This window comes from Pholcus phalangioides, unplaced genomic scaffold (genome assembly GCF_987345545.1).
Source record: "Pholcus phalangioides strain wild (caught in Gottingen) unplaced genomic scaffold, Ppha-v1.0 ptg000015l_1, whole genome shotgun sequence".
Classification (NCBI taxonomy): Eukaryota; Metazoa; Arthropoda; class Arachnida; order Araneae; family Pholcidae; genus Pholcus; species Pholcus phalangioides.
In genome coordinates this window covers 72,423,328-72,448,062 of record NW_028301608.1, presented here as the reverse complement: position 1 = coordinate 72,448,062, position 24,735 = coordinate 72,423,328, and the positions used below count along the sequence as shown (strand labels likewise).

The 24,735-nt window shown below is 36.9% G+C and overlaps 1 protein-coding gene across 2 annotated transcripts in view; it reads left to right on the top strand.

The window, feature by feature from the left end:
• The window catches only part of Grasp65 (Golgi reassembly-stacking protein 2), a 525,443-nt gene that overhangs the window by 463,950 nt on the left and 36,758 nt on the right, over window positions 1-24,735 (top strand). The window contains exons 6-8 of one of the 2 annotated variants that reach the window (XM_089244268.1): window positions 5,557-5,686; window positions 23,115-23,211; window positions 23,566-23,622. In XM_089244268.1, the coding sequence (XP_089100394.1) occupies window positions 5,557-5,686; window positions 23,115-23,211; window positions 23,566-23,622 (284 nt within the window). The remainder of the gene's footprint in view (window positions 1-5,556; window positions 5,687-23,114; window positions 23,212-23,565; window positions 23,623-24,735) is intronic. The other variant, XM_089244269.1, reaches the window with a different exon arrangement.

The window sequence follows — 24,735 nt, the reverse complement described above, 5'->3', positions numbered from 1 at the left end:
TCCAAATTTTGCCTCATCAATCTCAACGGTCTTACCGACGCCGCCTATTTTCTCTGAATGGAGCTCGATATAATCAAGAAGAATCTCATTTATAAACTGTCGCCAGTCGGCCATGGTTCCGGAAGAAAATGAATATTCCCGAACTATCCTGGCAGTAGTTTGACCTTGCATCATCTCATAGGATAGCAGGAAAATCTCGGGAATATTCAGCTTACTAAACCCGAACCATGAGCCAAACCGAATCGATTTCTTGGCTCTGCACGTACTAACCATGCAGACCCAAATGAAACCGTCGGAACTATCATTTTTTGGCGTTACCTTCATGACATTTCCACATTTTGGGCAACGCATTGATGATTTGATGAGCCCTGTTTTGCACAAAATTCCAAAAACAAGGGCATATTTGGGCATAGGTACGTCTGATAGAAAATGTTATCCACGCCCTCCTCACCCAACGTTGCTCAGTTGTTCGAAAATTTCAGAGTGAGTTTTTGACTAGAAATTATACCCTGAAATTTTTTAACAACGCTGAAAACAGAAGGCATGACGAAATGCAATCAAATACGACAAAATGAAATAGGAAAGGGGGAAAAAAAGGGAACAATACAACTTGACCAGACGACAAAAATGTAATCCAAACACTCGGACAAGCACTGTAGGGTTCGTTTTCAATGAATGATTGCCACAATCATAAGCACTCTCTGCCACTTTCATATATAATATTTGGTTTAATCATACTTTTTCACAATAAACAGTATACTATTAACACGTCCTCCTCGCTTACAGCGAGCCTTTGAAATTACCTCCTGAGTCCACAGGAGCCACTCTCTAACTACTTGAAAACACACCAAGCTTCTTTTCTCTTCGTCGAGGGCCTTTTTCCCCCACCCTTTTTCCCCGCTTTCTACTCCCATCATGCTCCTTCCCAATGGGGGAAAACCTTACATTACCCCCTTCCTAAGCGTGAAATATGCATAACATATTTTACAAGACAATCTGAGTACTTGCATTGATACTGATAATAGAAACTAGGATATGATCAAATAACACGATACTGATAGCAATAAATAATTACATAATTTGCAATAAAACGTAAGTAAACATTAATGTTCATTATTTCAGTTCACACAATTCCTTCTGTTCGTAAACGTGATATCATGTCTGCGCTTACGTTGTCTGTCCCTGGCGTGTCCACTTCCAGGTGTTGTGATGATGGTCGGACAGTATGAGTTTTTGTTCTGCCCCTACTGATGGAGTAATTGAAACTCTGTCTGAGACTTCGGTCTTTCCTCTCAACTGGCAAGCCTCACATGCACACACAAAATTCCTTCGTATCCTTGGCAATCCCCTCCCAATAAAATGAGTACCAGATTCTGTCATTTGTTTCTTAGCACCCTGAAAAGGAGTTTTACGGGCCCTTCGCAAAAAAACTTTTTTTTTCCTTTTGGTAAAACCAACCCCCAACCCCTTTGTTGAAGAGCACAGCCCGCCTTATCCTCACTAACCTTCGCTGCTGACTCCCATTCAGCAACCAGTGGGTCGCTGCTTCGAAATTCTTCTTGTGGGGTGAGGGTGTGCTCTGCTTATGTTTTTTCCTCTCATCCACTCCATCTCTCCCACCCTGCTTTGCCGCTGTGGTGGTCGAGTGGTTATAGTGCCGGACTCGTGATGCGAGGATCCGGGTTCGAACCCCACAGTGGTGGTCGGCTGAAGTTGGTTTTCTGTGGTTCCCAACTTCAAGGCGCAAATGCGAGCCGATCTCCTCGTTAAAAAGTCTCGCCACAGAGAGCAACAGTCCTACAACGGTAAATAATTCAACCATAACACTTCACTCATAGTTAGAAAAACTGGGGGCAGATGACAGCACTACACATAACAAGCATTACACTGAAACAAACTTTACGTCAGGTTGCACTACACGTACAAGCACATTCCCGCATGTACCGATTCGTTAGGGGTTCGTTGGGGGGTTCCGCGGGGGGGATGCATGTGTGGTGTAGCAGTAGTAGGTAGGGACTCCAAAAAATGGCTCGGGGATCCATGATGTTCTTAAGTCAGCCACCTCGTTGGGCAATTTGCCTGTTGTGGCGTTGTATTTGTATTTGTATATCCTTCTTGTTCACAGCTGCAATCTTTTGGGCCTTCACTTCCCCTTTGTGGATGCAATATGGCCTCCTCACTTATGTGGGGCGTAATAGCGCACAAAATAGCTCTGTGGTGGACTACACTTGTTTTGTCTGTTTTGGGAATGGCCAGATTGATGTGTCTCAAACCTGCCAAAATAGGCTTTCCGAATGCAGGTTTCAAATATGTCTTTGCTTTAGACTCTGTCTTGTGGTGAGGGACCAAATCTTCTCTTAAGACAGAAATTTGGCAACCTGAATCAATCAATGCATTCACAATTTTTCCCTCAATGCTAACTTTCATTCTCTGCAATGCTGTGATAGATTGGATATATCCGGAATCCTGTCTGATATCGTCACTGATACCGATTCCTGTTACTGAAAACGCTTCTGTATCTTGTGGTACACTTTCTGTTTCTATCTGGTTGACTCTAGTATCCAAATTACCTGCTCTTCTATTACTGATGCTGACTCTGTTCTTATTTTCAGGACAGTTTCTTTTTACATGGAATCTTGACGAACAAATGAAACAACGTTCCTCTCGAAGTGGCTTCTGATCAGAATATTTCTTTCCATGGTCACGCTCACGAAAATATCTATTCTGTTGGTTATCATAACATCCTATGTCAGAAAAATTTTCTGAATGTGAACCGCTGTTATTTGTCGCACTCATGTAATTATCTACTTCTTTCGCGAGTTTGACTGCATCTAACCAGCCGTCTGTTTCTTTCAACTGTATATAGGTTCTGATGTTTGGGGACAGACTTTCTTTAATTTTATCAACGATGACCAATTGTTTCAAATCCTCAAATGTGCTAACTTCCCTCGACTTGAGGTATAGATCTACAGCTGTTTCCACCCTGACCGCATATTGACTACATGTTTCCTCCGTTTTCCTTTTCATCGTATCTAGATTATTTTATGTTCAGTGGGAGGGATTTGAAATTCCTTCAAAATCATCAAAATCGGGTTCTGCCTGCCTCATACTTATGCATCCAGCCTTCCCCTTCAAAATGCATAGTATAATTTTCCCATGGTATTCCTCCGGGACCTCATACAACTTGAATATAGTCTCTGCTTGATGAAAGAAAAAAGGCCAATCCTCTATATTTTCCCGTCACCTCTGGCATTACACCTTTCATTAAATTCAAATACCCAATAAGATCATTGTCACGTGTTCCACGTCTTTCATTATGTTTTATTCTCTCTACCTCTAATTCGTGGTTTCTTGCTTCTCGCTCTGTTCTTTCTTCGATAATACTATTTAGTAATTCTTTCACAAATTCAGGTTCATAATGAGGGCTTTTAACAATTAGCTCTTTCAAATTCACAACCTTTGCGTCTTTGGGGACTTCCACCCGTAACTCATCTGCTAAAATCAGCAGGTCCTCTTTTCGTCCCCTGGCAAAGACTGCCATTTTTATTTATTTTTTTAAATCAATATCGAATGAAATTACTGTACGAAATAGTTCGGTTTCGCCTAATAAAAAAATGTGACCGCTCACCTCAGTATAGGCGAAAGTCTTGATGCTCGTTCGTTTCTGCCGATGTGTGTGTGTGTGGTCGAGCTTTCACATAAATATTCTGATGTCTTGAGACACTGGGTGACCACCCAATGTGTGATCAGTCCTGATCCTTCTATTTTGTCAACCGTTTAACGATGATTTATTCCTGCGATCACCTTCGCACAAAATAGTCAGTTTCCATTCAGTATAGTTCTACTGACCGCACTGCTGACACCACTATGTAGGGTTCGTTTTCAATGAATGATTGCCACAATCATAAACACTCTCTGCCACTTTTATATATAATATTTGGTTTAATCATACTTTTTCACAATAAACATTATACTATTAACACGTCCTCCTCGCTTACAGCGAGCCTTTGAAATTACCTCCTGAGTCCACAGGAGCCACTCTCTAACTACTTGAAAACACACCAAGCTTCTTTTCTCTTCGTCGAGGACTTTTTCCCCCCACCCACGCTTTCTACTCCCATCATGCTCCTTCCCAATGAGGGAAAACCTTACAAGCACAAACGACAAAATGGCTGTACGGCTGTTTGAAAAGACGTGCTACAACAAGTATCACCACCTAGCAGTATTTTTCAGAACTAGTTCGAATATTCTGGAACAACGACAACCCGGAAGAACAACAACGAACCTGAGCGCGCCAATGATGGCAACTTATCATCGGTAAAAAGTCGCCAATTTGGCATGTCCCCTATATCGAAGCTGTTCCGTTCACTTTTTTAAGGCCTTTAACATTTTGCAGCCTGGTGCTATTGCACCCTTTGCACCGGCTCAAGTCAGGGCCGTCTTAAGAGCATCATGGGGCCCCCGGGCCAAGTGATTTTTCTGAGGCATTCTTGAAAACTTTAACCAGATCTCATTTTTGTGAGGCCCCTTTTTCGCTTGAGGCCCCCGGGCTGTGTCTGGGTAGGCCCATGCCTTAAGACGGCACTAGCTCAAGTCCAGCCCTGCATGATTTTTGCAGGGCTGGACGCTCAACATTTGTTGATAAGTATGTTGTTGCGGAACAGATGCAGTATGGTCTGCCACGACTATGGCCCAACGAAGAGTCGCCAAGGCCGTCAGACACTACGGACGCCGAAAAAAAAACAGAGTGCAAAACATAATAGAAACCACCAAGCATAAAAATAGAAAAAAATATCAGTTAAAAAAAATTACACCTGGCCCATTTTTTTAATAATAAAAAGATCGGGGCATAAGGAATTCCGATTCCGGGCATAAATATTCTAAGTATTAAAACTAAAACCCGGACCCGTTTTTTTAAATAAACGGATCCGGGCATGTTGAATAAATAAATATTCTGAGAATCCTTAGATGGCGCATAGGTTCCCGGAAGGTAGTCTGGCAAAAAACAGAATCTGTAATATTAAATAAATTTTGTGTTTTTCAGTTATAATTGGTGCCTTTTTATAACCAATGTAACCAATATACCAACTTCTTCATTCCTTGGGTTTTTATATGGGCACATATTTAAAAGGAAATTTACTTTTGTGTCTTTAATTATTTAAAATGTTTTTTTATTTTTTCTCATTTGTTGACTCAACAGATTCAGTGTCTACCACTGCTTAACTGCACATTTCTCTGTGGAATTTCTAATGAATTGGTACATGCTGAAATGTGTATTTTGAGTTTAGATGTTTATTAGTGTATTGTAAAAGAAATTACGCTGGTTAATAACAGTTCCACTTCATGAAGTTTTTCTGAGAGTTGCATTTTCAATTATCGAAGGCCCTTTTTTCAAGGCACAACAAAACTTTGGTTGCATTTCATGCCTTCTGGGGTTATTGTAAATAAATATATATATATATTATTGTAAATAAATAAATAATTTTTTTACAAAAAAAGACACGAAATATATGTCAAATATTTTATATTTTTTATGAAATTTTATTCTATTTTTAGCCTTGGATGTGGAATAGGTTATGGCTACCTTCATCGCATTCCAACTAGACATCATCCTAAGCCTACAATAGAAAATCCTAGATCTAATGCAAATACGCAGAAACCACAAAGCCCGGATAGCTACTCATCGGTGAGTTCTCCTTGCATGTATTTTACATGGAAGGAATATGAGAAGACAAAGCACTATTTAGAATTATTAACCAGTCATCTGGCAAATTGATTTCTTCTTTTCCCATTTTTTAAAAGTTTGAAGTTAATAAAATATATTTTCGTCATTAAATTTTTTTCATTAATACATTGAAACTGACTTCTGTTCTTAACTGTGTTTTTAAATTGTCAACAACCAAAAATTATAATTGAAATAATTACTAATTAGTTTCCAGTAATTCACATTTTTCAAACACACTAATTTTTATAATTAGAATAAAATTTGGCACGACATCATATGCCATTTTAGCCAGATGACTGGTTAAAAATTTTAAGTTAGATTTTTTTGAGCTTCTAAGTAGAATTATAAAAAGACATATTTTTTTAACACTAGAACAGGATATCGAACTACCTAAAGTGACTAGCAGTCAAAATGACAGCTAAAGGAAAAAAATTGAGAAAAATTATTTTTTTTTACAGAAGCTTTTCTTAAAACCCCAGGGTTGTAAAAAACCCAGTCCAAGCAGGTTTTTCTTAAAACCTATGTTTTTGGGAAAAAAACCTCAGCTTTTTTGGGTAAAATGGGAAAAGTTAATTTCCTATTTCCACAACCTCAAAATATCTAATTTAAACATGTATGTACATCATTTACGTGTACATCTTACATTATGTCTAAATAGGCCCCCCCTATACATTTTTGGTGTACTTTAAGCGATGTATTTGATTAATAAGATTGACCATACAACAAGGGAATAATTATTCACACACAAACACACCCACTTCTGCATAATTGTATCTGAACCTTGAGTTGCATGCAGAACTGTAGCAAGAAAATTGTTTGTGGTGAAATAAATGAATTTGGATAATGAAAATTCTGAGAAATCAGGATGGTGCTTGAATTTTTTTTTTTCTCCAATTTTTTCAAACCCTGCAGAAAATGTATCCAAAATTGTCCTGATCCGTCAAAAATAAAACCTAGAACATGGATGTCGAGAGTCAAAAATGATTGGTATTTCTCGCTGCATCCACCTAACTTTCGGTTTCGATATATGGTGTGACATATATCGTACCGCTTTCAACAAAATGTCCTGTTTTTGAGCTTTTTCGTCAAATTCAAATTCCACATTTTTTCACCATTTCTCTCTGATATATCTCTGAGGTTCCAAAGAAAATTAGAGTTCTCCGTCTGAATGATTTATTCATTCCAACCCTAGGCAGGGCACCTAGGCTGGGATCTTACTTAGACGGGACACAGACTAGACGTGGCAGAGCGGGGTCATGTCTGGTGTTCGGGGCCTTCTATAGTGAATTGATGCAAAGTATCTGCCTCTGAATCCCAACCAAGGCCATATCCTTAACACCAGGGACGTCGAAAGCATTTTGAACTTGTGGATTTTTGTCTGGTTCTTATAGAGGAAATTTTGATTTCTGAATCGGTTTGGGGGTGGGGGGGGTTGCCTTAGTCTAAGTATGGATAGCTTCTCGATTTACCCCAAAATGTTTATCGTATTTCTTTTTAAACATGTCAATTGTGTTGCAATTTACTACCTCCGGGGATAAGCTATTCCATTTCTTAACAACCCTATTAGAGAAAAATTCCCTGCGACACCATAGTCTTGCATTGTCCTTCTCCAATCGATACTGGTGTCCCCTTGTAAAAGCAGTCGATTGGCGGTGTACTAAAAGTTGATGGTCCATCCTGTCTATCCCATTGAAAATTTTGAACACTTCGATCGTATCTCTTCGACACCTGCGTTCATCCAATGTAAACATATTCAAAAAATGAAGTCTCTCTTCATAACTCAAACCCCGTGTGCCAATAAGGACACGCGTAGCTCTTCTCTGTACCCCTTCAACCGAGTCTATGTCCCTCTGTAGGTGTGGTCTCCAAAACCTTACAGCATACTCCAGTCCAGGACGAACTAAGCCTCGAAAAAGCAGAAGAATGACTTTAGGAGAACGCGAAGAGACCTTTTTGAAAATGAGACCGAGCATTCTATTCATTTTTTTGACCACCGCTGAACAATGTCCAGAAAACCTAAGCCGCTTGTCAACGAGAATTCCCAAATCAGTGGCCCTAGTTGCATCCGGGATAGTGGCACCAATTCAACTCGTAAGAGAACCGTAGGTTGTTCGGACCAAAATGAGCGACCATGCACTTATCAATGCTAACACTGTTACTTCTAGCTAAGTACGGAACCCCTTAGAACAACACTTAGCCCAAGGGTCCATGTTTTGAGACAGTCTTGAATAGAACCAGGACAATTAGAGGACAACAACAGGGGAGGGTAGTGAAGCTCAATAAACTCAAGAACCCGAGTAATTGAGTACTTTTGGTTTGCACTGAAGTCTTTTTTGTCCATTTCAGTCAACAGCTGGAAAAGAGATAAAACATGTCGGAAAATTACTGATGTCATATTCATCAGAGCCAAGGGGCTGAGGCGATTTGAGCCCCCCCCCCCCAGTAAAGTTTGTAAAAGGGGCAGAGTCCCCACCAATAATTTCTGAAAGAACAATGCATTGCTGCACCTTCTCTCTCCTGCGTACGCATTAGAGACTCGTATATACGCATAGGCGTACGCAGAATTTTCTCGGGAGGGGGGGGGGTTAAGTTTTTTCCGGCAAAACAACACTATAATCTCAGCTTGAGGGGAGTTAGAACCCCAAACCCCCTCCTTTTGCGTACACCAATGTGTATACGGGACAACAGGGGTATTAGAGGACAACAACAGGGGAGTGTAGTGAAGCTCAATAAACTCGAGAATTTTTGGTTTGCCCGGAGTCTTTTTTGTCAGTTTCGGACAGAGCAGCTGGAAGAGAGATAAAACATGTTGGAAAATGACTGATGTCGTATTCACTGGAACCTATCTAGGGGCTGAAGCAATTTAAGCCCCTCTCCCCCCCCCCCCCCAGTAAATTTTGTAAAGGGGCTTAGTCCCCCCAATAATTTCTGAAAGAACAATGTATTGCTGAACCTTTTCTCTCCTGCGTACGCGCTTGAGTCTCGTATATACGCATAGGCATACGCAGAATTTTCTTGGGGGGGGGCAATTTTTTTCTTCTTAAGGGGGGGGGGGTCAAGTTTTTTCCGGCAAAAGGGGCTTGAGGGGAGTTAGAACCCCAAACCCCCTCCTTTTGCATACACCAATGTGTATACGGGACAATCAGCAACTTTCATCCACCCCCCCCCCCAATTTTTTCTTCATGTCGATGCCTCTGGCTGATATATGGGGAATAATATACTTGTCTATTATTCTACCACTTCCCCCAAAATAAGTTTCTGGCTACGGCGCTGACTTCAATAATATAATACCTTCTTCTAATCACCAAATTTCTCCCTTCTCGGTTGTTACCCTACACCTTATTACGTTATTATAAGGAACAATTATTTTTCTTGGCACTCTTTTACCTCCCGTGAAATTTAGAAATTTTCGTATACCGGTAAATCCGTCTCCCGTTATAATCCACCCCCGAATAATTGAGGTTATAATGAACTTTGATTAAATTTTGTCACAAACCATATATATACAGTACACCGTAAGAACTGTTTCAATAAAAAAAAAATGATTATGTTAGCTATTACAGTACTGTTGATAGCAAATCAACTTAAATAGAAAGATGTCATAGCTCCTCAAGGCAGAGGCATACGCAGGATCAGGAACACAACTAGGGGGGGGGGGGGAGCAGGCGGGTCTCATGCCTGGGATGATGAACCAAAGGGGGTGCAAATTTCATTCTCAAACCTTGCCTTCAACATTACAAGGGGGACCACTTGCCCCGGGAGACCTAGTTCCGGCTCTGCGTAGGACAGACTTTCAAAGGGGGCATAAGGAATTTTTTTCGGAGAAATTTTGATTTAGCAACCCTCAAAAAACATAAATTAACTTAAAGTGTTTTATTAACGTGTTAATTTATTAAAGTGTTTTAACTTAAAGTGCATATTTGAATATCTGGCCAGCACGTGGGGGATTACGGCCAAAAACCCTCCAAAAAAAAGAAATATGAACTCTGTTAAATAGCATTTAAAAAGTATTTCTTTCGATATTTTAATTACGATAATATTTTCAATTTTTTCCAAATTTTTTTATCAGCTTAGGGGGAAACCCCTTCACCAACCCAATTTTTTCGTATGTATCTGCCCAATACCTTCTAAAGCAGAAGGCCTGACCCCGAGATTTGTGACGTCATCAAGATCCGTCCTACGAAACCTATCTTCCCTGTAAGATCGTTTTCCAGCATCACACACTAATGCTGATGTGTTATATTTGACCCACGTTGCTATATTTTTTTTCAATGTTATTAAAGACTTGAGCACCCGAATAGACAAATTTATACTTATAATTCATTATTTCCAAGTATCAATTAGGGCCAGAGTTTTAATAAAAACTTAATATTTGAAAAAATTACCTCTTTTGATTTCAAAACAAGAGCATTAATTTTTCACAACTTCATTCCTGTTGATTTAAAACAAAAATATTCATTGAATACCAAAAGAAAATTGAGACCAATATTCAACTATATAATATCCTTTATTTTTCATCACTCATACAATATATTTCAGTTTTTTATAAAAAAAATAAATATGTAAAAGGAACTTTTCATGAAATAAATATAAATTTTATAAATAAAAGAACTTATAAGTTCTTGATGAGAATATTCTCCTGTGTGTGTGTGTGTTATTCATAATATAGTTACATATAATATCAGGAACGCCGGAACATATCTGCTCGTGCTGCTAAAGCAATGCCAATCATCTGAATGGTATTGCTCAGCAATACCAATCATACCAATCATCATTTGAAGATAGCTCAAATATTGCACTGAAAGCGCTTTTTTTTTTAATTAAAATTTTTGAAGACATATCCGTGGGATCCTTTCCTTGTAAGGAGTTGCATTGCTGTAGCTCTTTTTGTTTGCAAATCATTTCAGGTCCAAGGGACTTTCCCATACACCTCATTAAGCATGAGAATAAAATGAGCATCATAAAATCTCAATACCGCAATGGTAGTCATAGCAATACACTGGAGACAGTACATTTCATCGCTGATTTCAGATGGATCTCAATCCTTTGAGTGGCATTAACAAGATATCTCGCCTCCTTATTTTAGCATTGGCAAACCCAAATATTTTGTAAAGTTAATCCCTCTCTCAGTGAAACACTTTTCCCTACACCAATGGTTCACAAACTTTTGTGAACCAAGGCTCCTTTGCCTAATTCATGATTCGTCAGTGACTCTTCAGGATAGATTAATATTTTCCCGTATAAAAGAAATAGATGCACAAATCAATATCTCAAGTTAGCTACGACACCCCACATAAAGGTTACAGATGCCCCTAGAAACAGTGACGCACACTTTGAAAAAACTGATCTATACCCATTTAAATTTTTCATTACTTTATATACTCATTTACTGCTGAAAATCATAAGGAAGCTTATTGCTATTATGCTGTGTAAAGGGTTAAAAGGCATCAATCGTCTCATCGATGTAGTGAAAAAGTACAAAAAAAGTCGCTGAGAAAATAAAACTTGTGAAATAAAACAAAAAATAAATAAATAAAATAAATGCAATAATGGCATAGCTTTGTTATCTGAAGTTTATACCGCGAAAAAAAATATCATACTACAGAATTGTTTATTACAGTGCTATTATCAAAATTAATTGAAGGTGAGGTTCCAGATTGAAATTTGTGCCCCCTCGGGTCTAGCGCGCGGGCACAAAACCCATTAGTGCCCCCCCCCCCTCGTTGCGGCCCTGGCAGGACTTCCTATTTTTTTCCCGTTCAATGTCTGTCGGATGATGGAAAAAAAAAATGTTTAAGATTTGTTTTTTTTTCAAACTTCAAAGGATTTCATAGTAGCACGTTGATGAACTAGATTCTACCCCACGTAAGTTTGCTTTTATCTAAATGATATTTTTTTTCTTTCTTTCTTTCTTTTGTGTAATTAACTGTAGAAAAACCATCCGCTGTCGTTTAAACTGGAAATGTTGCCAATAACTTTCAAGTTCAAGTCTTAAATTCCGTAAAATTATTGTGCAGATGTCGATGCCCGATTTCCGTATGGTCAAGTTCAGCATTTCACCCCACAAGGGTAGGGCCGACATGGGAACAGCTCTGGGACCTGGGACAATTACCATAAATTTTTTGAGTTTTTTTTCAAGCTGTAAATTCGTTACAGAAGAGCCCGTGAAAAGTTTTGCATGGCGGCAGATGCAGATTAAAGTCAGTTGAGGCCCCGGACCCAAAAGTAAATACTGGACCCCTTAAATTAGAAAAAAGTGTAACGTTTGGGTTTTACATGGCCCAGGGTGTGCGCCTGGTGCGCCTGCCCCTAAATCCGCCTCTGCTTCGGGCAGCCAAAAATCCCAGCTAACGAGATGTGAGAGCATATAGCCCAGTGAATTTAAACAACATAAGTTCACTGTATATTCACTGTTAAGGCGGTCAAAGAGAAATGAGGAAAAGTGATTTCCGCTGTGAAAGTGAGAGCCGCTCTTAGGAATGTGCGACAGGAGCAGTCGCATTGTGCTTTGTGGGCCCCGCACTCACGGTAAACTATTGGAGGCTTTCATGAATTCTGAAATTACTTCTTGAATTAATTCTGAAGTTTAATCAATTCTGGAATTTTTTCTTTCAACAATTCTGAAATTCCCTCCCCCCCCCCTCCCGTAAATCATTTCAATTATTTTTGATTCATCAAGTCCAAAATTTTTATCAGTTTCAGGATTTTATTTTCTCTTATTATTTTAAAATTACTTTTAGTGCTGAATTTTTGCCGGTTTTTGTGTTAATCTATTGAATTGTGTATTTAACATTTTCTGTATGGATATTTCACAGCATATTTGTATATTTTGAAATAATGGATGCCGAAGCCAAAGATTTCGTTCGGTGGAAACCAAAGTGATAGAACAATAAATTTGTCCATCTTTTCCCCTTTTTTCGGTCATTTTCTCACATTTTTGGAGGGGACCAGATCCCCAATTCCCCTCCCCCCCACCAAGCTTTTGCGATTCCTACCCCCAAATATATAATCGGGCAAATATTTTTCCTGTCCGAAACTCTTGAGACGCACCGGGCCCCTTAGGTAAGCGGTCATACAAGTATTAGCATCGATGGGGGGTCCCGATTTGCTGACTTTTGATGAGAAGGGGGGAGGGGGTTTAGTATGACGCTTACGACGCCAACCACCCTTTATGAAAATATTAAATATTTTTAATGGCATCTTACTCGGTCCGTCAAAAACGAAAAACCTTTGGATAGATTGTGGACGCCTGAACTAACATTCTCCCTAATGATAAATTCCTTACAGAGCCTCTTCAGCGATCTCTAAATGTTCCACGGATCCTTCAAGTGCTCAAGAAATGTGTCCGGGCTTCTTAAGTGCTCTAGAACTGTGCAAATGATCCGTAATTATGCCTCGGATCGCTTAAGTAATCTGGGAATGTTCCGCGGGTAACTTGAGTGATGTAGAACCGCACCGGGGGCCCACTTAATTGCTCTAAAACTGTGCCACGTTTCACTCAAGAGATCTCTAAATGTGCCACGGATCGTTTAAATGTTCTGGAACTGTGTCGCGAGTTACTTAAGTGATCTTTGAATGTGCCACAGGCTTACTTCAGTGATACAAAAATTTGAAACATGGACCACTTAAATGCTTTGGAATTGTGCCACGGATTATTTAAGCAATCTGTAAATGTTCCGCTTAGTTCATTTTCACAAAATTGGGTTTGAGCAGGCAAGCCATATCAGACCTTCCATATGGACCTTCCAGCCCACGTTTGTTCCGGGGGTCCAGGGTTTACCAAATATATGGCTTAAAGGGTGGGTCAGGGTCTCTCAAACTTTTTCCACCAGTGGCACCTCCTCCTAATCAATGCTTATCCGCGGCTCCCCAGAGCAGTTTAACAGTCTCTTCGGAAAACCTTTGCAGGATGACGCGGCTCGCAGTTCGAGAACCCCTGCATTATGTATTTGCATCACTTTCTGTTTTCAATGTAAGCTTCCCCAATATTCTGAAACACTATACTCAAATGAACCGCAACGTTACTGTGTGGTGATGGTTGTCAATTTAAATTATCGGGGAGAACTTGAAACATGAATTCAACTAAATCATCAACAAACCAATCCATAATTATTGATTAAAAACTATAAAATACATGCCACAGAACTATTCGATTTCAGAATATGCATTAGCATGGTTTTAAAGAATTGATGATTAAAACCATCATTGATTGACGATTAAACTCATTTTCCACCACTTTATCGGTTTATAATAGAATTTCAGTTTCATGTGAATATTGTGAGGGGCGAACTCAGGGCATCTGTCCCAGAGACATTTTGAATTCATTACCTTCAAAAAACATTTTAAATTAACAGAAATTGAAAAATATATCACACATAAAAAGGTATTTTCTTTTAATATTTTAATTTATTCAAAAAATAATTTAAATTTTTAATTGTTTTGGGCAGGGCTGTCTTCATAGCATCATGTGCCCCAGGGCTAAGCGATTTTTCTGAGATCCCACCCAGCAAATTCTCGAAAATTTTAACTGGTTCTCATTTTTGTAAGACCCGCATTCTCTTGGGGCCCCCGGGCTCCGGGCTATCGTCAGGTGGGCATTGAGACGACACTGGTCTTGGGGCAGACACGGGACCCCTATACCCCCTCCTGCATAGGTTTGTTACATTTTACTGTAGTAAAAATCTTACCACTACTACAAAAATAGGTTGACTAACGAATCATTGCTAAAATCAAATAGAGTGTCCCGGTTTTTTTTTACGAATCTACTTCAAAAAAGGGACGTATGGTCATGCAAAAATATATGTAAGTATTATGGCCTGTACAGAGAAATGTGTCTCATACTTTGAGCAACACCAATCATTTCTGACTTCCGGCGTCCCTGTATAATATCTTTGAGAACATTCTCTGGAAGGACCACTTTCATACTTTCATAAATTTCTGGGGAATATTCATATAGAAAATAATTATTCTGAAGTTATTAATAGTGCTTGCAGAGAATATTCTTCAGTTACCGAAATCTTTCCAGAGAGTATCAAGAATATATGTAATAACATGTATTATAATAAATCTCTGTAAATAACTGGAGAATAGTAATTATTTTTTTTTATTATGAGGCTCCTCTTCTCTTGGACCCCTGAGCCGTGCCTGGGTGGGTCCACTCTTTTTGACTGCACTCCCGCCCATCAGCAAAACTTTGACCCCCCCCCCCCTCCTGACGCATATTGTTGGGATCAGAAACGTACGCAGGAGGGAGGGCCAAGGGGGCTCGTGCCTCCCCAGAAGAAAAAAATATTTTTCAATGTAAAAAAAATTAAAATTTCGAAATAAAATACCTTTATATGTGTTATTATAATCGATTTCTGTTAATTTCAATGCTATTTGAAGAGTAAGAACTCAAAATTTCTCTTTCAGAAATTGATTGCGACCCACCCTTTAAGCCATATATGGTAAACCCTGGCTATGGTTTTGTTTGGGTTTTGTTATATGGTTATTTGTTTCCTTCCCCCCCCCCTTTCCGGAAGAAATGTGTGCCTGAAGGTTATCTGATGTGGCTTGCCTCCTCAAACACAATTTTGTGGAAATGAAATAAGCGGCACATTTACATATCGCTTAAATAACCCGTGGCACAATTCCAAAGCATTTAAGTGGTCCATGTTTCAAATTTTTGTATCACTGAAGTAAGCCTGTGGCACATTCAAAGATCACTTAAGTAACTCGCGACACAGTTCCAGAACATTTAAACGATCCGTGGCACATTTAGAGATCTCTTGAGTGAAACGTGGCACAGTTTTAGAGCAATTAAGTGGGCCCCCGGTGCGGTTCTACATCACTCAAGTTACCCGCGGAACATTCCCAGATTACTTAAGCGATCCGAGGCATAATTACGGATCATTTGCACAGTTCTAGAGCACTTAAGAAGCCCGGACACATTTCTTGAGCACTTGAAGGATCCGTGGAACATTTAGAGATCGCTGAAGAGGCTCTGTAAGGAATTTATCATTAGGGAGAATGTTAGTTCAGGCGTCCACAATCTATCCAAAGGTTTTTCGTTTTTGACGGACAGCGTAAGATGCCATTAAAAATATTTAATATTTTCATAAAGGGTGGTTGGCGTCGTAAGCATCATACTAAACCCCCTCCCCCCTTCTCATCAAAAGTCAGCAAATCGGGACCCTCTCCCCCCCCCTTCCCCCATCGATGCTGACGTAATACTTGTATGACCGCTTACCTAAGGGGCCCAGTGTGTCTCAATAGTTTCGGACAAGAAAAGTATTTGCCAGATTTCATCGCCGCTGCGGTGGTCGAGTGGTTATAGTGACGGATTCGCGATGCGAGGATCCGGATTCAAACCCCACAGTGGTGGTCGGCTGAAGTTGATTTTCTGTGGTTCCCAACTTCAAGACGCGAATGCGAGCCGATCTCCCCGTTAAAAAGTCTCGCCACAGGGAGCAACAGTTTTACAACGATAAATCATTCAATCATAACACTTCACTCATAGTTAGAAAAACTGGTGGCAGATGGCAGCACTACTCATACATAACAAGCATTACAGAGAAACAACAAAACTTCACGTCAGGTTTCACTACACGTACACTCACATTCCTGCATGTACCGATTTGTTGGGGGTTCCGCGGGGGGGGTGTGGGCGGAGTGTATGTGTGGTGTAGTACTAGTAGTAGTAGGTAGGGCCTCCAAAAAAATGGCTCGGGGATCCATGATGTTCTTAAGTCAGCCACCTCGTTGGGCAATTTGCCTGTTGTGGCTTTGTATTTCTATATATTTGGGGGTAGGAATCGCAAGAGCGTAGTGGAGGGGGGCGGACTTGGGGGTCTGGTCCCCTCCAAAAATGGGAGAAAATGACCGAAAAAAGGGAAAAAGATGGACAATTTCAATTTTTTTCAACTTTTCAAATTTATTTTAAAATTTGTGTGAATACATGTTATATGATATTATTGGCAACCAAGGAGACAAATGTCCCGTACTGGTTGTTACAATGAATAGGTTTAAAAAATATAGTACAGTGATATTATTTTCAGATATATAAGTATGATGGGGAAAAAATATAAAAAAGATAGTAGTTACAGATAAAAATAGTATAATTAACAAAAAATAAATGTTGAAAATTGCAATATAAATAATAAAGGATATTCTCATGCAACGGTGGAGGTGCTAAAATTTACATATGAATAATATCAACATGAGTTCTTAATATTGAGCCGAAATACACAAAAGAAAAAATATATATATATGAATAACATATTAATGATATACATAATAAATATAGCATAATGTTAGAGGATGTAATCAGAAATGAGACTCAATGTTCGAGCAGGTAAAGTTTGAGTCGTTTTTTAAAGGAAGTAAAATGCAGTAGTGTCAGTGGGTAGATTATTATAGAATTTTGGAATCAGAAAGCAAAAGTGCTTTTTAAGAAAATTTTTATGAACTAATGGCAGTGAGTAGATGGCATTTAGACGAGCAGAAGTACGGGATACGTTAAGAGGTAAGGAGTATTGGTGTTTTTTTTATTATTAATAAGGATTTATAAAAGTAGAGGTAACACACTGGAAGAATTCTCAATCGATGAAATTGATCAAATAGAGGGGTTAGATAATCCTTAGTGATGCATCTGATTTTGGAGAGAAATAATAGGCTTAATATTAGTTAGATAATCTCCTCCCCAAACTGAGAGACCATACATTAAATAATAGAATGTTATAAGGAAATGGTTATTAATGTACGGTTTCAGATGATAGAGCTTATATAAAATGAAACGGAGCCGAGTTTGAAGGTATTTAATATGCGAATTCTATTTCAAATTTTGGTCAATATGAACGCCAAAGTATTTTATGTATGTTACTTGTTCAAAACATTGGCACGTGCACAAGGTGAAGTGTGAACAGACATGGAAAGTTCTATTATGGTTGATTTGAGGAATGGATTGAAGAGAAAAATTTATAAATTTACTTTTTGTTACATTTATTTGTAAATCATTGCATTGAAACCAATTTCTAATTTTGATGAGGTCATTGTTAATAATGTCAGTGAGTGCCAAATATTCCGTTCCTGAATAAAGTATGACTGTCATCAGCAAAGGTTATTATTTTGATGAGTTAATTTAATTAAGATGAGTCCAGGGGCATGGCTCTTAAAAACAAAATTATAGTTTTCTAAGTAAGATGTTAGTGTTATAAAATCTGTTTTTCTAATGTATTTCTCCATCTTATCATCTGATTTTAAAGCATGATAATTGAAGTTTAATTTGAAAATAATAGGGAAATTATCTGTTATTTCTGTATTGTAAATAGATGATGAAATTTCATTAATTTTATTGGAGTTTCGAATAAAGATATGTTCAATGTAGGTTTGCGAGAGAGGTCTAGTTGTATTCATGATTAAGGGTGTAAAACCATGATAAGTTAACATGTCCTGATAGTCACAATGCATACCTGGGGCATTGTTTAGAATATCAATATTTATGTCGCCTGTTATTAGTACATCTCTGCATTTGTTATTTTTTATCATGATTTCAAGCTCTTCAATAAATTGCTTGACAGGATAAAAATGTGATCTATATAAGCTAATGATAGAGAATTTTAAAGTATCATCAAGAAGTATTATTTCTTCTCCAGATTGCATAGTAAAATTAATCAATTGAGTGAAATGGAAAGATTTTTTAGTATATACAAAAATACCGCCCGATCTATTGTCATTTCTGCAACACGTGAATAAATTAAATTCTGGCAATGTGTAAAAATTGATCTCATCCTCAAATACCCATACTTCAGATAAAACAAGTATATCAATAAAATCAAGTGAATCGTTCAATAAAACAAGAAGCTGGTCAAGGTTAGCTTTAATACTTCTAATATTTAAATGCACCACCCTAATACAACGAATTTGATTACAACTGCTGTTATAATCATGTGAGGATAGGTATTTGTTAAAATCCTCCTGGGTGTCAAGGATTGAACAAAAAAATTCAGGATTCATGATGTAAGTAAATTACACTATGCAATTTCGCACCTCGAGGAGATCAAAAACCACATATTATTGTGTGTTTAAACTATTTAAGAGGGGGAGAAAATTAAACTTTATAAAATATGGCATATGTTATAAAAATTATATTAGTATTTCAAATGTAAACCAAAATTCGGTTAAAGCAACATATACATTATCTTGATTTGATAACTTTGGTTAAGAAGGGGGGTGATTGTTATTTGTATATACAAAATTTGTTAAAAATTAAGCATGACATCAATTTCAAGAGATACTGATACACATAACATACTACTGATAAAAATACATAAATATAAACTTATTGACTAGTGTTATAAAGATCATCAATATGGGTTATTTTAAATACTCTAGGTTTCTCTGATTCCCTTAAATATATTTTTCCATTGCGAGTCCAACAGAATTTGTAATTGTTATCTGTTTTGAATTTTTTTGCATGATAAAATACCTGTTTATTGTACGGTGCTAGGTGTTCATTGAAATAAAGACGGTTTGCTGCGAGACGATCATTGATCTGAGATGCACACATCTTTGTTTGGCGAGCTGCACTATAACACAGATCACGTTTGTTTTTAGAGTTAAACTGGATTATAATCGGTTTTATCTTGTCTTTCCTAGAAGATGTAATACGATGCATGGTACTAACATCTCCCACCGAATCCAAGTTGTCACCAAAACGAAGGATTTTCAGTGCGATAAGGGGAAGAGGGATCCTCCAAATTCTTATAATTTACAAATGCAGCTGCAAGGGTAGGGTTTTTCATCTTTCCCCTTGTAAATGATTTTTAAACTGAAAAGTTAAAGTAATATGTACCATAATAGTTAAATAAACCAATTAGTTATTTGTGGAAATGCTTGAAAAATGAAAGGGTAATACATATATTCTCGCGGCCCGGTACAATTGATGTCACATCGCGGTTGAGAAACACTGTTTTAGACTATAACTTCATGGTGATAATTAAAACATTGTGTATATTTTCTTTTTATTTGAAGTCAGTTATCTATTTTTTTTTTTTCCTTCACAAATTATCCGTCACACTGCCAGAAGTCGTAAAAAATGGAAAAACAAACATAGAACCATTTCTCCTTCCTCTTTGAATCTCAATATACAGCATCTCATTTTACTAAGCATTTTACTTTTTTAATTACATGTTTCTGTGTCTGTATTTGTTTATTTAAACTTATGTTGAGCTTTGAATTTTAATTTTGATAATAGCACTGTAATAAACAATTCTGTAGTGGAGTATTTGTGTGGGCATCTTTTTCTCAGCTACCTAGTTGGACGTATTTGTATTTGTTGTGGCGTATTTGTATAGAAATGAATACCAGAAAAAAGTTTTATTAAATCATGTACAGTATTACGAACTACATATCATAGGTGGAAAATCTGCACGTATTTCAACAAACTGCTACAATTTCCAACATCTTCTATGTCAAAATTCTACAATTCTCTGCCATCTTGTGACAAAAACAAAATTTTCCCTTGAGAAACTTTGAGGTTGCATCACAATAAAGTAGATTTCGACATGACATTATTTGGCCTCCCTGCAGTGTTATTTCTTGAAGCCATAAACAGGGCCATCTTAAGAGCTTCATGGGCCCCCGTGCCAAATGATATTTCTGAGGCCCTACCAGGCAAATGTTCGAAAATCTCAACCAGATCCCATTTTTGTGAGGCCCCTTTTTCTCCTGAGGCTCCCGGGCCGCGCCCATGCCTTAAGATGGCACTGCCCATAAATGGAATTAACTTGAGGATTCAGTGCCTAGGATTCTGATGACATAAAAATTTTTGTCAAACTATGCGAATTGCAACACAACTAAAATACTCTTCAATCTTTGTTTCCAGCTATTTTTTTCACAAAAAAAAGTTGACTCCTTGGATTTATACATTCCTTACGTTAATTATTTTTGAAATTGCTACAATTTTTGCTTACTTAACAAAAAATTTGTGTATCTTTTAATGGAATGAAAAGTTTGCGAAAGAACGTATTATCACACTGGAAAACAGCAATAACGAAATCTGTCGTATTTTTCACCATCAGGAGTTGGAACGCAAAACCCAGTCAACAGTAAATTCGGGATGTCTACAATCATGGAAAAGTGGCACAGTCCCATAAAAGCAACAAAATGGGGTCACAGGAAAAAGTCACAAAATAAGAGAGATCACAGACGTAGTATGGACTGCTTTTATATAAAAGGAACCAACAAAATTAGGGGAAATAATATAACTCGTATATATTCATCCATCATTATTTTCTCACTTCTGATTTGAAACATTAGCAGCTCTGCCGGATGTACCAAAGAATATTTTTAAGTTCCCAAAACTGGCTTACTTCTAGTCAAAATCTTTTTGTCTAGAGTTGCCACTTCTACTCGTGAAAGAAAGGTAGCCACATATATGTGCGATGAGGGCACTATCTCAACTAGGTCCTTTCACTGAGTTGTTTGACAACCAACCTGTCAATTATTATGAAAGAAATAATTATATATTAATTTTGAAATTAACCTCTCAAATTATAGAAGAAAATCAGCCGTAGATTTGCAGTAAATTCTGCTTTAGCGGCATTGTGGAAATAAAATTATTGTGGTGCTGGATAAATTTAAAAAAAAAATTCTTATTTAATTTATTTCACCATATACAAATACATACTCTATGTGTGTTTTTAGGGAGGATGGTGACCGCAAATGTCCAAATTCTATAGCTAGTTCTTCATTAACTGTGACATAATTGTTACCATCATTGGCATAGTCAGGTTTTGGAGTCAGTGGGGGAACAAAATTCTGAAAGACATCATTTTTTTGTTCGTGCTTTAGGGGCAAACTTAAAATTATGCATTATAATAATTGACTCATAATTGAAATATCAAGAGACAAAAATAAAATAATCTCATAACGAAAAGAAAATAACTTTGTGAGATTCTTGAATTGAACAGTGGTAACGAACACATTCAAGTGAAAGAGAACAAAAAGTGTAGTTTTTCTCCGAAACTAAGACTTGGAAAATTTCTAAACCATTTGAGTTTTGCAGACGACATTGTTGTTATCAGCAGTAATCCAGACTAACTAGAAGAAATGCTACAAGAATTGGCGAATGCAAGTATTCAGGTGGGCTTGAAAATGAATCTGCAAGACTAAAGAGGACAATCTTGCTCAACAACACAGAGATAGAAGAAGTAGAAAGCTAACCTGGGATAACATGCATTATAACCCCCAAAGCAGAATATTTAGCACTGTTCTGCGATGAGCCCTCAGCTAACTGGAAATGTTCTGCAGTAAAAATCCCTATTCAGGTAATAGTGTTTTTTGCACTTTTTCTCAAAATTCTTCCAAATTGTTCTGCAATAGCGGTAATTGTTCTGCGACGTACGTCGCAGATTTTGGTACATTCTGCTTTGGGGATTATAACATGCATTTTGTTGAGCATTGCATTGCGAATGAAAAAAACCTAAACATATTTATGACATTCGTTCCTATCAGGAGAAAACTCCATTAATTCTAACTCTGTTTTCTGTATTTTATTTTTCATAAGATTTCAAACTATCAGGTGTGAATATTACAACAACATTACTGTGAATTTTTCAAAGATGGTAACTATATGTCATCTTGTGGTTATCCATGAGAAAACTCAATAAATCTGTGCAAAATTCTACGTTTCATAGGCTTTTAAACTCCTGAGGCTCCTACTGAGAATTTTTCAAAAAACTTATTTCAAGCTATATAAGTCATAATGTGAATTTTGTAGAGAATTTCATTTCGAATGAGAAAAACTATACCATATTTATTTCATCTGGTTGTCATCACAAGAAAACTCCATAAATCTGTTCAAAATTTTGTGTCCCGTAGGATTTTAAACTTCTAAGGCAGTGCAAATTTTTCAAAAATGTTACTTCAAGCAATACCAAAGTTTCATAGTGTTCATTTTCTAGACAATTTCATTTCGAATACGAAAAATTAAGCCATATTTATGTCAGCCATTGGTATCAGACTAGAACCCTAAATCTCCCAAATCCTTCCTCTTACATCATGATGTCATGGAAACATCTACATTGTCACCAAATTCATCAAGTTGATCTCGCAACTTGGAGCTATTTACAGAAAATTTTTTATTTTGGACATTAATTATTCAGTTTTTTCATAGAATAAAGGCCATTTATGAATTATTTACAAGTGTAAAAAATGGTATAATTCATGATAAATGATAAGTATTTGCATAAATTTTTTGTAACAATAAGACTACTCATCCGATTTGAAGCATTTTTATGAATAGAAGTTACTGTTTAGGATAAACACGCTTTGTAAGGACTTTCTATGCATGTTTTAAATTCATTTCAGTACTGAGCTGAGAATAATGTCTTTTTTTTTTTTATCACAGGTACAGTTGAATGCAATGAAAGCACAAGAAGTGATTCAATCTTTAAACTGCCAACAACTCGTTCCAAACCCTTCATCAATCATGATAGGTTCAGCAAGTAAGTGATCTCTCTTTTTTTTTCATTTTCAAAGTTTACTGTACCATGTTTAACTTTCATACAGTTAGTTTTCTTTTATTTTACAAAATTGAAATCTAATTAAAAGAATTTATATTCAAAATTTATCATTTGTTCATATCATCAAATGTTTCATTTCATGTGTATTTGTAAGATTTTTTTTAATAGCTTTTTTTACAGAATACAGCATCAGTTTAAATGCACTTATTTCAGAATATATACCATATCTGTTAGAAGAATAAATTTGATAGTTATGATGTGTGGATTTAAATGTTTTTCATGTATGTGTAAAATGTGTATGAAATCATTTTATATAAACATTGTTATATTTTCCAGTTGAAGATTCGTCTTCTACAGCTGCATCAGTAGAGCCTCTGATGTTGACTGCACCTAGTAATTATTTCTTATTAATCTTACCATTATACCAGTAGTAATTGATTTGCAACTGGGATGGGTTCCAACTAGGGTTTCTAAAAAAACCCTTTTTTTTATTCCTTTCCCAACTAATGTATGAAGCACAGTCTTGTGTAAGAAATATACATATGTATTGCATATGATTTCTTATTTTACTAAGCTATCGAAATGCTGTCTATATAAAGAGGAGGAATAAGAGTTTTGAACAGTATTATACAAGATTATTCATGCACTCCACAAATGCAAAGTTCAGAACTTTGTTCACTTTATTTAGGCCAGCAATGAAGTTCACTACTTCTGGATTATAGATTTATACTGCAGGTTTTTAATTATTGCTGTCAGTATAAAAAGAACAAAAATGAGCTTTATGTGAAGATTTTTCTTTGCCTCTGTAGCAGAGTTGGGTTTTTGACATGACAAGCATCAAAAACTGGTTTAAACAGTCAAAAACCTTAATGAATGCCTTTTGATAATGTTTTGAACACAATAGGTGTACAACATGATGAAAAACTCGGTATTAAAACTACCAATATCTTACTGTCAATGATGTCAAATAGTTTCTGTTAACTTGATAGATATGTTAAATAACAAAACACTTACTTTTATTTAGATTAAAGGGTTTTATATTCAGAATTATAATTACTGAGGAAAATACCAATTTCAATATTTTAAATTTTGTGATCTGCCCAAAATTTTATTCCATATAAAAATTCTCATACAGCATCTGTTAAAGCACTAATTAAACTCATTTATTTTCACCTAAAAATTTCTTAGATCAGGGTGTATAAACTCGCAGAGCTTTAAAGAGTATTTTCAACCAAAGCAGAGCTGACAAGACTTGATACCCAAAGCATTTGTTTTGCACGTTTGAATACAGCTTCAATTGGAAAACCATTGCATTATAAATGCTAGTAAATGTACCATATCATAGTGCAAAAGTGAGAATAAACCAAGTTTGACATATGCAAGCTAGCATTGCCAAATTAAATGACATTTTAGTCCTACAATTTAGTATTTTGATCGCTAGATATATTTCAATGTTATGCACAATAAGTTTTAAGTATCAGTGTTTATCTAGATAATTTAATAACA